Source organism: Gobius niger (assembly GCF_951799975.1).
Source record: "Gobius niger genome assembly, chromosome: 13".
Lineage (NCBI taxonomy): Eukaryota > Metazoa > Chordata > Actinopteri > Gobiiformes > Gobiidae > Gobius > Gobius niger.
In genome coordinates this window covers 1,538,965-1,555,192 of record NC_136864.1, presented here as the reverse complement: position 1 = coordinate 1,555,192, position 16,228 = coordinate 1,538,965, and the positions used below count along the sequence as shown (strand labels likewise).

The 16,228-nt window shown below is 41.3% G+C and overlaps 1 protein-coding gene across 2 annotated transcripts in view; it reads left to right on the top strand.

The window, feature by feature from the left end:
* otud7b (OTU deubiquitinase 7B) overlaps positions 1 to 13,461 on the top strand; it is a 41,755-nt gene extending 28,294 nt beyond the window's left edge. The window contains exons 5-12 of one of the 2 annotated variants that reach the window (XM_079569333.1): positions 13 to 114; positions 199 to 326; positions 1,795 to 1,901; positions 3,430 to 3,557; positions 7,561 to 7,710; positions 11,328 to 11,442; positions 11,909 to 11,987; positions 12,064 to 13,461. In XM_079569333.1, the coding sequence (XP_079425459.1) occupies positions 13 to 114; positions 199 to 326; positions 1,795 to 1,901; positions 3,430 to 3,557; positions 7,561 to 7,710; positions 11,328 to 11,442; positions 11,909 to 11,987; positions 12,064 to 13,374 (2,120 nt within the window). In that variant the 3' untranslated portion in view covers positions 13,375 to 13,461. Of the gene's footprint in view, positions 1 to 12; positions 115 to 198; positions 327 to 1,794; positions 1,902 to 3,429; positions 3,558 to 7,560; positions 7,711 to 11,327; positions 11,443 to 11,908; positions 11,988 to 12,060 lie in introns of both variants that reach the window. The other variant, XM_079569332.1, reaches the window with a different exon arrangement.
* Positions 13,462 to 16,228: the final 2,767 nt, after the last annotated feature.

The following is a 16,228-nucleotide window of genomic DNA, read 5'->3' as shown; positions in this document are numbered from 1 at the left end:
GTGTGGTTTCAGGGCGTTTGAACTGGTGGACCAAAGTGGTTCAGAACTGCCAGAACCTCCTTCCTCTGGCGACCAGCGGAGACGGGAACTGTCTGTTACACGCCGCGTCTCTGGGTAAGCGACGAGTGGCTGGTGTGGGGGGGGCTGACTGTTGCTGACTGTTACTGACTGTTGCTGACTGTTGTGCTTGTGCCGCAGGGATGTGGGGCTTCCACGACCGCGACCTGATGCTGAGGAAGTCTCTGTACGCCCTGATGGACCACGGGCTGGAGCGGGACGCCCTGAGGAGGCGCTGGAGGTGGCAGCAGACGCAGCAGAACAAGGAGGTACAAACTCTCGTACAAACTCTGCATATTCATGAACAGGGAGGGGTCACGGGTAACGGTCTCTTATTGATACTTTAACCTCTTAACTCCCGCCTGAACCGAGCACATTTTCTCCAGTTTGGCTTTACCCCAGTCCAAAAGCTTCTGGAAAAAAGCTGTGAAAATAGCAACAAAACTGAGACGAAAACAATGATATAAATGTGACAAAAAAGTGAGAAAACAATGGCAAAAAAGTGATGAAAAATTGATGAAAAAGTGTCAAAAATGTCACAAGAAATTGACAAAATATTACGAAAAATGTGACAAAAAAAGACAAAAATATGACAAAAAATGTGACAAAAAAATTACAAAAATGTGACAAAAAAATTACAAAAATGTGACAAAAAATTACAAAAATGTGACAAAAAATTGATGAAAAAATGACAAAAATTTGACAAAAAAGTGACGAAAATGTGACTGGGGCAGACGAGCTAGTTAGCATCGTCATGCTACCTCCAGAAAAGTCCGTTTAGACGTGACTTCTGACTGAAGAAAGTTGTCTTGAGTCCATTAGTTTGACTAAATCCTTTCACCTCCTCTCAGGAAAAAACACGAAGCTTCTCCGGTCTTTTCTCCGATCGTCCGTGAGCTCAGAGCTACTGCTCGTGTTTGTTTACAGGAGACGCTTCCTCGTCTTTCACCTGTTTAATCTCCGATGACGCTGAGGCCACGCCCATCGGGGATTTATTATTGCGCGTCTCTGATTGGTTGAATTAATGATATTTGGTGATGTTTTTATACCATATCAGAGCGTCATTGGTTAGATGCTTGGGGCGCTGTTCCTGCCGCCCCGAGCACAAAACTACACATTTATGAGGCTGTTACAGCACACGATGAAACAGGCAGACAAAATGACGCTCCTTCACCTCCGCCCCCCTCCCTCAGTGTAAAAAACACCTGTACAGACAGACATGATTTTGCTAAACTTAAAACTTTTTATTTTATTTGCAAAATTGAAAATATGAGCTGGGTTTCTTTTATTGTACAAAGTAAATTAGCACCAGTTTAAACTTCTCCTGAAGAAGGGGTTGAAAGTTAGAACTGTATAAACCTGTTCACTTTGCCTCTGCCCTGGGACAAGAGATGAAAACCAGCTTGTCGTGAACTCTGGTCTGTGCAAATAAATAAACACAAATCAGTAATCAATGGCGCCGATACTGATCAAATTCCCCGTCTTTCTAAACTCAACTGCGAATGCAAATCCACCAACAGGAAACTCCATGATACGAGTGCGTCCTGATCATAATACAGTCCATGTTCTGATGAACCAAAGGAAAGACGATCCTTTACGTGAGGGTTTTGTTCTGCTGAAGATGCTTCGGAGGTTTCGCTTTAGTTTGCATGTTGTAGTAGGTTTAGCAGAGTCGAGGACACATAACTAAGACTGCATGAGCTTCTGAGTAATGTTTGTGTTCCATTGTGTGGTCAGTCCGGGCTGGTGTACACGGAGGACGAGTGGCAGAAAGAGTGGAACGAGCTGTTGAAGCTGGCCTCCAGTGAGCCCCGGATCCACTACAGCACCAACGGCACCAACGGGTGAGTCACAGTCCGTCCAACACTCAGCTCTGGTTCTCCTCTGGTTCTCCTCTGGTTCTCCTCCTTCACCCACAGCGTCCCGCCTTAACCCCTTAACTCCCACCTGAACCGAGCACATTTTCTCCAGTTTGGCTTTAACCCCAGTCCAAAAGCTTCTGGGAAAAAAGGTGTGAAAATAGCGACAAAACTGAGACGAGAACAAGAATGGAAATCTGACACAAAAGTGAGAAAACATTGACCAAAAAGTGACGAAAAATTGATGAAAAAGTGGCAAAAATTTTACAAAAATGAAAAAAAATTGACAAAAAATGCACAAAAAAATGACAAAAATTAGATTAAAATTTGACAAAAAATGTGACAAAAAAATGACAAAAAATTGACAAAAAATGACAAAAAATTGTTATTTTTTGGTCACATTTTGTTTTGCTACAAAAAAAATACAAAAATGTGACAAAAAAATAGCAAAAAATAACAAAAATTTGATAAAAAAATGACGAAAAAATGACAAAAATGTGACAAAAAAATAACCAAAAATGACAAAAAATGACAAAAAATATGACAAAAAATGTGACAAAAAATTGACAAAAAATGACAAAAAAATGACAAAAAATGTGACAAAAAATGTGACAAAAAAATGACAAAAAATTGATAAAAAAACTGACGAAAAAATGACAAAAAAGTCACTAAATGCTACAAAAAAAATACAAAAATGTGACAAAAAATAGCAAAAAAGGACAAAAAATTGATAAAAAGATGACGAAAAATATGACAAAAAATGAAAAAAAAATGAAAAAGAAGTCACAAAATGCTACAAAAAAATTACAAAAATTTGACAAAATGACAAAAAATGACAAAAAAAATGACAAAAAAGTCACAAAATGCTACAAAAAAACTACAAAAAAAGACAAAAATGTGACAAAAAAATGACAAAAATTTGTTAAAAAACTGACAAAAATATGAAAAAAAATAAAAAAAAAATGGCAAAAATTTTACAAAAATGTCACTAGAAATTGACAAAAAATGGATGAAAAAATGACAAAAATTAGATTAAAATTTGACAAAAAATGACAAAAATGTGACAAAAAAATGACAAAAAATGACAAAAAAAAAGACAAAAATTAGATTAAAATTTGAAAAAAAATACAAAAATGTGACAAAAAATAGCAAAAAATGACAAACATTTGATAAAAAAATCAAATTATATGCAAAAAATATGCAAAAAAATGAAGAAAAAAAATGGAAAAAAAAAGTCACAAAATGCTACAAAAAAATAACAAAAAATTGACAAAAATATGACAAAAAATGAATAAAAAAATGAAAAAAAGTCACAAAATGCTACAAAAAAATGTGACAAAAAAATGAAAAAAATGTGATAAAAAAATGGACGAAAAAATGACAAAGTTACAAAAATGAGTTGAACACCCCACAAAAAAATTATGGAAAACAATCTGATGACGTGAGGAAAAAGATCCTCTCGGTTCAGGCGGGAGTTACGAGGTTAACATGATTTATTTGCCTGTGCTCCCAGGGCGGAGTCCACGGAGGAGCCGGTTTACGAGAGTCTGGAGGAGTTCCACGTCTTCGTCCTCGCTCACGTCCTCAAAAGGCCCATCGTGGTGGTGGCCGACACTATGCTGCGCGACTCTGGGGGAGAAGGTACCGGCCGCTCTTCACCTCGTGTGTGTCATCATCTATTCCACACATTCATCATCGCTGTGAACATCGCAGGAAGCAGCAGCAGTGACCTAAACCACTAAACATAGACATGAGTCATTTATTTCCAAAGAGTTTACTCAGACCTGCCCAGAAGCAAACGGGACTAAACAGTCTCGCCCAAACCAACAACAACTCTCTGTGACAGCGGAACAGGAGAGAACGTACAGTCTGAAGCAGGATAAAGCTCTGCAGTGTTTCCTGAGGGGGGGTTTGTGGTGATGTGTGGTTTATGAGACGTGTCACAGTCAGACTTTAAACAACAACAAGAGAAATGATCCCGAACAAAACCCGTCATGAGCGATTTTCATCCATCATGAATTCATCTCATTATAAGAGAGTTTCCGCTAGACCTTTTTGTTGTTGGCTGAGTCGTAAAATGTCGGCCACTCACAAGAATTACCGGCCATTAAAAGTATATACATAATGAACATGGTTTATTATCAATTACAATTTTCATTTAGAGCAGGGGTGCCCAAAGTGGGGCCCGCGGGCCAAATTTGGCCCGCCGAAACAATTCTGTTGGCCCGCCAGAGAGTGACCTACTTTTGCTCTGCGTGTGGTCAATACTAACTCTCTTCCATTCATTCTCAATAGTAAATATGGATGCAGTACACTTTTTGACCACCAGCGTCAAATTGGGGGCGCTGTTTCACTCCTTTCACAAACATCGACAACAGTACATGTTAAAAATGACTTATAAAAGAATTGATGCTGAACTGACACTTTCAAAATAATCTAATGTGGCATTTTCTTTGAGTTTCTTTTAGTCTACAGGTGTTTTTTGTTTTGTTTTTTGCACTAAATTCCCACAATAGTTGGTTTTGTTTTACTAAAACTAGGCTTTTGCCATAGTTACCATTTGTTTTAATACAGCATGTTATTTGCATAGATAGAAACAAATACAAATGTGGGCTATAGAAAAAATACAAAGTAAATCAAATAAAGTAACTTTATAATTTGCAGTTATGTGTTTTCGTGCTTGACATCGCCGTGTTTGGCCCGCGACTCATAGGCACTTTTTAATTTTGGCCCTCGGAGGTAAAAAGTTTGGGCCCCCCTGATTTAGAGCATTACACGAGTGCTTTAGTGAGTCAAAAACACGGCTATTCCTCATGAAAGAACAGAACAGCTCAAATCCAAACATAGAGTTGTGGAGACGATGGACGTATCATCTGCACTTTAACTCAGACTGAAGGATCTATGACCCGACACTGTCCAGATCTGACCTCATCAGCTGCTCAGCGAGGGCTGTAGACGCCCCTCAGCTTTAACGAGGCTTCAGGGGTAAAATAATGATTAAGTCTCTCAGTATCTCTCAATATTACAGACAAACCGACAGCACTAAAGTCATTAAAGGGGGGTATTATGCAAAATGGACTTTTTCAAGCTTAACATTATGTTATTATGTCACTCCCTCATTAAAAACATGCCTGAAGTGTTGCCTTGGCACATTCACGTATTTCTGAGTAATCTGTAAAAACTCTGATGGCGGCCATTTTGAGAGACATTTTATACAAGGCAGTTATTCTAATTTACTGCATTTACAGACCAACAGAAGGTTTGCTCATCATTGTAGTGTGATATAAACTGGTGCTATGGGACTGAAAAAAGCAAAATACCCTCTTTAAAAGATTGAACACAGACCCAGCTCTGCCGCCTCTGAGCTGCGCAGACACCGGTCACTGAGCCGAGGCGTCTGCGCAGACTCCGGTCACTGAGCCGAGGCGTCTGCGCAGACACCGGTCACTGAGCCGAGGCGTCTGCGCAGACACCGGTCACTGAGCCGAGGCGTCTGCGCAGACACCGGTCACTGAGCCGAGGCGTCTGCGCAGACAGACCGAGGGAAACGCCTCTAAACCCGGTCCCTCTCTCCTGATATCCTGATCTAAAGTATTCACTGAGTTCTTAAAGGAATAGGCCACCGTTTTTACATACTGAGATATGCTCTTACCTCACTTTAGACGTGTTAATATATCCCCGTCTGGTCTTTGTCCGTGCGCTCACACATACGCAGCCTCTCCCACATGTCACATAGCTCCGAAAAAGCTCACGATAGAAGCTACCAAGCTCTTCCACGTGTTCCCTATTTAAATAAAGTTACGTCAAGTGTTTTCATGCGAAGTATATTTACCCAGAAATGTAGTATGTCGATTTTATAAGCAGATAAAAAGGGGGACTATATTGTGAGGCGTAATGATACGAGGAGCACAGCGTCCGCGCAGTAACTCCTAAAGACTTCCCCCGCTCACTTCCGTCAATAACCTTTAGGAGTTACTGCGCGGACGTTTTACTCCTCGTATCATTACGCCTCACAATATAGTCCCCCTTTTTATTTGCTTATAAAATCGACATGTTACATTTCTGTGTAAATATACTTCGCATGAAAACACTTCACGTAACTTTATTTAAATAGGGAACACGTGGAAGAGCTTGGTAGCTTCTATCGTGAGCTTTTTTGGAGCTATGTGACATGTGGGAGAGGCTGCGTATGTGTGAGCGCACGGACAAAGACCAGACGGGGATATATTAACTCGACTAAAGTGAGGTAAGAGCATATCTCAGTATGTAAAAACGGTGGCCTATTCCTTTAACACACTTTTATTAAAGTAAATGTTCCTGTATTTCGCCGTTTTCTTGGAAAATGTGACGAAGCACGAACAGAAAATCCTTTCATTTCCAGAGCGACGATGGCGCTTCAGCTGCGCTTTTAAAATGGGCGAAAATCAAAACCTTTTTGATAAAAATATTGAACCTTTTTTTAATATTCAGGGCCGTCTCAAAAACACTTTGTTAGTCACTGACTTAGGCGACATGTGGTATTTAATATATTTTTCTTTACTGTATTTTTTACTGTCGGACAATTTGGCCGAAATTATTTTTACCGGCCAAAAGCTACAGCCGGCTAACGGAAACCCTGATTATAAGCATTTTATTAAAAAAAAGAAATATATATATATACGTGTATGGCAGAGGTAGGCAAGCTTTCTTAACGGAGGGACCATTTTTTTCATTGTAAAAAAGACCGAGGGCCGAAGCTGCCAGTTTTAGGCCGAAGTAAAGCAACACACTGGAAAAATGGCCGTCTTAAATGAGACAAATGACTTAAAATAGCTTGAATAAAGGTTCTTTATGTTGAATTTGAGTCTGTTTGGACTAATCTAAGCTAAAGATACAAATGCTGATGCCAATGGAACAAGCATAAAACCCACTTTGAAATCAGACAAATGAACTTTTAAAAAGATTTGTACAATATAATCCGAGTTAAGAGAGTAATGACTTGTTCCATTGGTGATAAGATGTTTTATCTGATCTAAGACCAAATCTACTCAGACTTTAGATTGAATCTCTTTATTCAAGTAGGTTTCTGTCATTTCTTCTATCATTTTTTATTTATTTTTTTCCAGTGCACTTTCTACAAATGCCAGAGTTGTTCATAATATGACCTAATTGAGTGTATTAACAGTATTTCTTCCATTTAACCTTAAAAATGTTAAAGTACTTTCTGATTTGTGTCATTAAGTTTCTCAAAATCACCTTGAGGGCCAGAGGTTCTGTGCTGGAGGGCCGGATTTGGCCCCCGGGCCTGACGTTGCCTATCCCTGGTGTATAGGCTATAGACTAAAATGTGGGATTGCAGGATAAATGGAGCTGAATAAAATCTGAACAGAATTATGGAGCATAAAACTGTGTCAAACTCATGAATGAAAGTCTGAGAGGACGACTTATTCAGCGAATCATCTGCTCCTCAATATTCAGACTCAACTTACACAATACAAATGCAAATGGGATCTTATTATTTACATTTTCTCAATGTTGACGTAATGTTGAAAGGAACATTCCACTGTTTTCCATACTGAGCTCTGTTCTTCCCTGAGCTTAGACGAGTTCATGTGTGCCTTTGCTTCGTCATGTGACTCTGGTTGTTTTCTTTCCTCCTCCTCAGCCTTTGCCCCCATCCCGTTCGGAGGCATTTATCTCCCCCTGGAGGTGCCGGCCTCCAAGTGTCACCGCTCCCCTCTGGTGCTGGCCTACGATCAGGCGCACTTCTCTGCGCTGGTGTCCATGGAGCAGAAAGAGGGCGCTAAAGAGCAAGGTACTCATTTTCAGCTCAGTGATGACAGGAGACGGAGCGATGGGAGCGATGGCGGCAGATCTTTGCTCGTTCTGAGGATGAAAGATTCAGAACCAAAGGAAGGTCCGGAGTCGAGACCTACCAAACTCATCTGAGCTTCTTCCTCGCTCTGATTGATTTGAGTAAAACTGGAGAAAAGGTTCAGCTCAGGTTAAAAGCGTCTGAAGCAACTCATCTCTTCCTTTGCCTTTTATAATACAGGATTATATTTACATTGTAGAGAGAGAGAGAGAGAGAGAGAGTCCAACAGTGAAGTAGAACAGGAGACAGTGCAGGAGTGAATAATAAAAGCAAGGCTCTATCAGCAAGTGAGAGCAATAAAAACAACAGAGCTAAGAAGGCAGTGGCAAATATCCATGTTTAACCTCTTAACTCCCGCCTGAACCAAGAGGATCTTTTTCCTCAGATTTTTTATCAAATTTTTGTCATTTTTTGTCACATTTTTTGTCTTTTTTTTGTCAAAATTTTGTCATTTTTTTATCACATTTTTGTCATTTTTCTGTCTTTTTTTGGTCATTTTTTGTCAAATTTTTATCACAATTTTGTAATTTTTTTGTCACATTTTTGTAATTTTTTTTGTCATTTTTTGTCAATTTTTTATCACAATTTTGTAATTTTTTTGTCACATTTTGTCACATTTTTGTCATTTTTTTCGTCATTTTTTTGTCATTTTTTGTCAATTTTTTGTCATTTTTTTGTCATTTTTTGGGTCATTTTTTGTCAAATTTTTATCACAATTTTGTAATTTTTTTGTCACATTTTGTCACATTTTTGTCTTTTTTTTGTTGTTTTTTGTCATTTTTTGTCAATTTTTTATCACAATTTTGTAATTTTTTTGTCACATTTTGTCACATTTTTGTCATTTTTTTTGCCATTTTTTTGTCAATTTTTTGTCAATTTTTTATCACAATTTTGTCATGTTTTTGTCACATTTTTATCACATTTTTGTCAATTTTTTGTCATTTTTTTGGTCATTTTTTGTCAAATTTTTATCACAATTTTGTAATTTTTTTGTCACATTTTTGTCATTTTTTTGTCATTTTTTGTCAATTTTTTATCACAATTTTGTCATGTTTTTGTCACATTTTTATCACATTTTTGTCATTTTTTTGTCACATTTTGTCACATTTTTGTCTTTTTGTTGTTGTTTTTTTGTCATTTTTTGTCAATTTTTTATCACAATTTTGTAATTTTTTTGTCACATTTTGTCACATTTTTGTCATTTTTTTTGTCATTTTTTTGTCAATTTTTTATCACAATTTTGTCATGTTTTTGTCACATTTTTATCACATTTTTGTCATTTTTTTGTCACATTTTGTCACATTTTTGTCTTTTTTTTGTTGTTTTTTTGTCAATTTTTTATCACAATTTTGTAATTTTTTTGTCACATTTTGTCACATTTTTATCACATTTTTGTCATTTTTTTGTCACATTTTGTCACATTTTTGTCTTTTTTTTGTTGTTTTTTTGTCATTTTTTGTCAATTTTTTTGTCTTTTTTTTGGTCATTTTTTTGTCATTTTTTGTCACATTTTTATCACAATTTTGTCATTTTTTTTGTCACATTTTGTCACATTTTTGTCTTTTTTTTGTTGTTTTTTTGTCATTTTTTGTCAATTTTTTTGTCATTTTTTTGGTCATTTTTTGGTCATTTTTTGTCACATTTTTATCACAATTTTGTAATTTTTTTGTCACATTTTTGTCTTTTTTTCGTAATTTTTTTTATCACATTTCCATCATTGTTTTCGTCTCAGTTTTGTTGCTTTTTCACAGCTTTTTTCCAGAAGCTTTTGGATTGGGGTAAAGCCACACTGGAGAGGTTAATAGAACAGAACAAGTACATAAGGGTCGTCACAAGAGGGCAGCATAGAGCTCAATGAATAAACTGAAAGAGGGAGTTTCTCTGACTGGGCTGTTCTGAAGCCCTGACCGAAAGAGCTGACTGACAAATGTAGTTTTTCGGAGCGGTTAATATACGTCACCTCCTGATGCTCCTGTGGTTTATCAAAACAAATACAACTTCTGTAACTTCATAGTTTTGCTCTTTTATACTTTTTAAATGGATAAAAAGCAGCATTTGTGTCAGAGCAAAGCTTTGGTGCTTGGTATTATTCAGACTTCTCAATAGTTTAAATGCGGACATAACTAAACTGGTAAAAATTAGTGATGCTAATTTGAACCGATAACCGATAATTCCGCATGTCCCGATACCGATAATGACACCGATCATTATGTATATATATTTGCACTTTATTTTGTGACAAGAACTCACCAAAATGTATTAACTCGACCAAGCAAAATACAAGTGTATAAATATAAATCAAATAATGAGTTTTACTTTGGGTTTGAGTCTCCACCTTTTTCTAAAGCTCTGGGTTTTTACAGTTCATCATCTGAGCAGGTCTGACTCTGCTCATCTGGGTCACATCTTATTTAAAAAAAAGAAAAAGAAGAAGAAGAATATTACTACTGCTACGTCCTTCCTAGTATTTTTCTTTTTGCTGACGTCATACTAATGAATTCGTATTTACATTACTGGAATATAGACAGTGTTACAGTATTTCACAGAGTCTCGAGGCGTCTCAGACATGAGGGAGAAGTGATGCCAAATCTGTGACAGATTCTGACTAATAATACGATACTACAGCACAAAAACAAGACTCTCTCCTGGATTGGCTCATTTATGCATTTGTGACGAGCAGCGCGGCTCATTTCATCAAAGTAAAACTTCATTCGTTCATAGCGCTTCAGTCGCGGGGCTGTCGTGTTTATTTGATCAGAAATACGAAGATAATACCTGGGTTTTTAGGCCTCGCTCTGTTCCAGTAACTTACGTGAGCGGGTCCGCGGTTCGCATTTCCTCGTCTTTTTCTCATTTTGTTGCGGTGCTAATGTTGAAGTGACTTCGATGTAAAAAGTCTAAAAACTCTTCCTTCACGGAGAGAGCGCCTGCACAGCTGTTTCTCTGGAAAACTCGTTGTGTTTTTCAGCTAAAGCCGTGCAGAAGTCGGCCGTGGAGAGCGTGTATCTGCTGCTGTGAATGTGCTGTCCTGAGTCTGCAGCAGCTCCGGGCTGCAGGACGAGCGGGCAGAGCCTCCGAGAGAAAGGCAGCGAGCTGGAGCCGCAGATTCAATGTCATTTGAGCTTAGAATTATCGGGCCTAATTATCGGCCACATTTTTTTTAGCGGCTTTATCGGGGATGGCGCCAAAATGCCGATAATTATCGGCCGCCGATATTATCGTGCATCCCTAGTAAAAACACGTTTTGAATCGATGCTGCTCTTGTTTAGACTTTATTACTCAGGTTAAAAACTTTCTCTGACATGTTGATTCGCACGGGACGAGAATCACCCGAGGACTGAGGAGTTTGCAGAAATACCTTAAAGGTAAAAATCAGGGGATTTTGTACCTTCCAAATGACGCACGGAAACAGAAACTCATTCTAGTTCTGTGCCAATAGGGCTAAAGGCTTCTGTTTCCCCCACAGGGGGCGCTGACGTTGCTCATATGGTCACATGATTCATATGATTCACATGATTCATCTGAATCTTCCTAAAGTCTAAATGTGTTGTTGACAGTGGTGATCCCTCTGACGGACTCGGAGCACAAACTGTTACCGCTGCACTTCGCTGTGGACCCGGGGAAGGACTGGGAGTGGGGCAAGGACGACACCGACAACGTCATGCTGGCCAGGTACTCCCTGTGTGACCTCCCTCTGTGACCTCCCTCTGTGACCTCCCTCTGTAACCTCCCTGTGTGACCTCCCTCTGTGACCTCCCAGTGTGACCTCCCTCTGTGACCTCCCTCTGTGACCTCTCTCTGTGACCTCCCTCTGTGACCTCCCTCTGTGACCTCACTGTGTGACCTCCCTCTGTGACCTCCCTCTGTGACCTCCCTCTGTAACCTCCCTCTGTAACCTCCCTCTGTGACCTCACTGTGTGACCTCACTGTGTGACCTCCCTCTGTGACCTCCCTCTGTGACCTCCCTCTGTAACCTCCCTCTGTGACCTCCCTCTGTGACCTCCCTCTGTGACCTCCCTCTGTGACCTCACTGTGTGACCTCCCTCTGTGACCTCCCTCTCTGACCTCCCTCATTAACCTCCCTCTGTGGCCTCTCTTATGTTCTGGCGTTGGGTGTAATGACTGTGTGTGTCCACAGTGTGGCGCTGTCCCTGGAGGCCAAGCTGAACATGCTGCACAGTTACATGACGATCACGTGGCTCCCTTTGCCCTGTGAGGTGAGGCTCTGCCAGCGCCCTTTGACCTTTGACCTGTGTTAGACTCCGCCCTGACTGTGTGTGTTTGTCGCAGCAGGCGCCCCTGGCCCAGCCCGAGTCGCCCACGGCGTCGGCCGGAGAAGACGCCCGCTCTCCCCCCGACTCCGAGTCCGACAAAGAGTCCGTCAGCAGCAACTCCAACGGCGCCGCGGACTCCGGCTCCGCCCCCGCCAAACCCGGCTCCTCCAAGGACAAGAGCAAGAAGGACAAGGCCGACAAGGACAAGAAGCGCGCCGACTCCGTGGCCAACAAGCTGGGCAGCTTCGGCAAGAGCCTGGGCAGCAAGCTGAAGAAGAACGTGGGCGGGCTGATGACCGGGAAGACGCCCGCCGCCGCCGCCGGCGCCAAGGCGGACGGCCAGGACAAGAAGAAGGGCTCGTTCCGGAGCAGGAAGAACAGCAAGGACAGCTCGCAGTCGGCGCCCACGTCCGAGGAGTCGTCGGGCAGCGAGCGGCAGACGGGCAGCGGCAGCAGCACGGAGAGCGACCCGTACAAGTACAGCGCCGACGTCAAGGCCAGCCTGGGCATCCTGCGCGGCGCCATGCAGGGCGAGCGCAAGCTGATCCTCGCCAGCCTGCTCACCACCAGCACCCGGCAGCCCTTCCAGGAGGAGATGATCCAGCGCTACCTGCTGGACGCGGAGGAGCGCTTCAGGGCGGAGCAGGAGCAGCAGAAACGGGGCGTCGCCAACACCAACGGCCCCCACAAGGACCCCCACAAGGACCCCCCGGCGGGCGGCGAGCTCGGGTACCGGCCCTACGAGCACAAAGAGGAGCCCGAGAACCCGCCCTTTAAGCCCACGCCGCTGCCCCCCTCCATGTACTCTGCGGTGGTGCCCATCCCCCGCCCCTCCATCATCGAGCCCCCGGCGGAGCCCCCGCACATAACCGCCCTGGACTCCCGCCGACAGCTGGCAGGGGGCGCCCCGGCCTCGTACCCCGGGCTGCCGTCGTACGCCACCTTACCTCGCCACGTCCCCCTCCCTCCCCCGCACCCGCAGTACCACCCCCCGACCAGCCCCACGCGCCTCGCCCCCGCCCTCGCCGCCTCCTCCTACCCCCCGCTGTACGACGCGCCCGACTACCTCCGCTCGGAGCCGCCGCCGCTGCCGCCCGTCTACGCCAACGGCTTCCGCGCCAACGGGCTGCCGCTCAGACACTACTCGGTGGGCAGCGCGGGGGGGCTGGTCGGCGCGGGGGGGCTGGTCGGCGCGGGGGGGCTGTCCACGCGCTGCCGGACACTGGACTGCCCCTACTACGGGCACCCGGAGACCAGTAACTTCTGCTCCTACTGTTACCGCGAGGAGCTGAAGCGGCGGGAGGCGGAGCCGGCCGTTCACCGGTTCTGAGCGTCTCCCGAGTCCAAATCGCTGAGTGGCCTTTTCCAGTTCGACACGGGACGGACACGCTTCGTCTTTTCTGTTACACGCGTCATACGTGTGCGGAGGTCACGCGGGCCCCGGGCTCACGTCACACGCAACACGGACCCCCCCCCAACCAACACACGCGAGGCGCTGCAGGGGAGGGGCGCGGTCAGAGGAGGGCGGGGCTACTGCCAGTTTTTGATAACGATACAAAAATAAATGTTTTTTTTTTACTTATTATGGGATAAAAATGGGGAATATTAGTAAGAAAAGAAATGGCAAGAATTAGTAAAACAAAAATAGGGAGAAAGAAAAGAAATAACAGGAAAAAATGTGTTAAAATTTTGAAAAAAATAAGAGGAAAAAATTCTAAAAATTTTGGCAAAAAGGAGGAAAAAATATGTGGAAACAAATTGGGAAAAAATATTAGCATACATTTTTTTTTGCAAAAATGTTGAAAAACATTTGTTAAAATAGTTTAAAAATAAGAGGAACATTTTTTAAAATTTTGGCAAGAAGGAGGAAAAAATATGTGAAAACAAATAGGGAAAAAATATTGGCATAAAAAAAAAATTGCAAAAATTAGCAAAACAAAAATTGGGAGAACGGAAAAAAATGACAGGAAAAACATTTGTTAATATTTAGAAAAATGGGGCAAATTGGCAAAAAATAAGAGGGAAAAAATTATAAAAAATTGGCAAAAAGGAGGAAATAATATTTGAAAACAAATTGGGAAGCAAAAAATTAGCAAAACAAATATTTTTCAACGAAAAAAAATAACAGGAAAAAATTTGAAAAACATTTGTTAAAATTTTGAGAAATGGGGCAAATTGGAAAAAAAAATAAGAGGAAAAAATTATAAAATTTTAGTAAAATGGAGGGGAAAATATGTGAAAACAAATTGGGAAAAAATATTAGCATTAAAAAAAAATTTTGCAAAAATTAGCGAAGCCAATTTTGGGAAAAATGGTAAAAAGAAAACATTTATTTGAGCTGAAACAACCTTTAAAGGGATATTTCAGGGTTTTTGACATAGGGCCTCATTTCCTACTTATCCAGCCTGTTTTTAATGCAGGCTAGCTGATACCATAGACATGCACTAGCATTAGCCTAGCGCCACGAAACTCTTCAAATATAAGAACTGCTTGAATTACAAAAAAAAAAAAACAGCTCCATAAATCAGCAACACTCTGGATAACTAGGAAATGAGGCCCTATGTCAAACATTTATCCCTTTAAATCTGTCTCTGGACCAGGTTTTGCTGGTTTCCTTTAAGCCCTAAGTCAGAGATCTCACTTAGATTATTTAAGTCATTTTACATTTTCATTACAGCCACTTTTAACTTATCGTTCTATTTTATTGTGTTGATGAATTTGTTCCAAAGATTTGCTCAGAGGTGAATTGTTATTTTAATGAAGCTATTTATAAGTGAAATAATATTTTTTTAGGGTTTAAAGCTCGATGAAGGGGCGGGAATGAGATATTTAAAGAAAAATACTCCAAATATCCTAAAGAACAAAGACGCTGTGGAGTCTGTAGCAGCGACTTGAACGGACGAGAGAAGAATAAGTCTATTTTTTTACTCTGTGGTTGAAACTAAGCTGATGTTTCCACCTGCAGCGTCTCGCCTGAACCGCACACACTAAAGTCGACACTAATCCAGACCTGCAGCGCTCTCTCTGTCCTCGGGGGGGCGCTGTTCCCACACTGCGGGGGCCCGTGTGCGACGTGTGGACCCCGGGGCCCGTGAGGAGGCGGGTTCAGCCGGTGGCCCCAAAGTCTTTCTAGTTTTTTTTTTTTTACCAAATCTGGGTGGAATCTTATGCAGTTGCGGATTACTCTGGACTTTTACTCGAGTACTGACCAGGGCTGGGCAGGTTACAGTTTTACTAGAGTACTTTAACGATACTCGATACCGTTTTACAGAGAAGTAAGTATTTGTCATGTAGAAGCAGAAACGGAACAATGTGTGGAAGATCAGGTTCGTCTCCAGAGTCGAGAAACGTGTGAAAAATGGGGATTAGTTTTTGACAAAAAATGGCCAAAAAAAGGTGAAAAAATTGGGATAAAATAAGAAAAAAATAAGTGGAAATAGGGAAAATATCTGTAATGAAAATTAGTAAAAATGACAGGGAAAAATTGGGAAAACGAGAAAAGACTGGGGCAAAAAATTTGAAAAAAATAAATAAAAATTGGGGGGAAAAATCATTTATTAGAACAGGAACAACCAGGTCACTTCCTTTAAGGCAGGGCTCGGCAACGTCAGGCCCGGGGGCCAAATCCGGCCCTCCAGCACAGAACCTCTGGCCCTCAAGATGATTGACTTACTTATTATGGAAAAATGGGGAATATTAGTAAGAAAAGAAATGGCAAGAATTAGTCAAACAAAAATTGGGAGAACGAAAAAAAAAATGACAGGAAAAACATTTGTTAAAATTTAGAAAAATGGGGCAAATTGGCAAAAAATAAGAGGAAAAAATTATAAAAAATTGGCAAAAAGGAGGAAAAAATATGTGAAAACAAATTGCGAAAAAATATTAGCTTTAAAAAAAATTAGCAAAAATTAGCGAAGCCAATTTGGGGAAAAAATGCTACAAAGAAAACATTTATTTGAGCTGAAACAACCTTTAAAGGGATATTTCCGGGTTTTTGACATAGGGCCTCATTTCCTACCTGATCTTCTCTGGCCCTCAAGATGATTGTGAGAAACAGTATTACACAAATCAGAGACTACTTTATCATTATTGGAGTTAAATGGGAGGAAAAAAAGGCAGAAATACTGTCAATACACACGATGAGGTCATATATTATGTACAACACTGGCGTTTGAAAGAAGAGC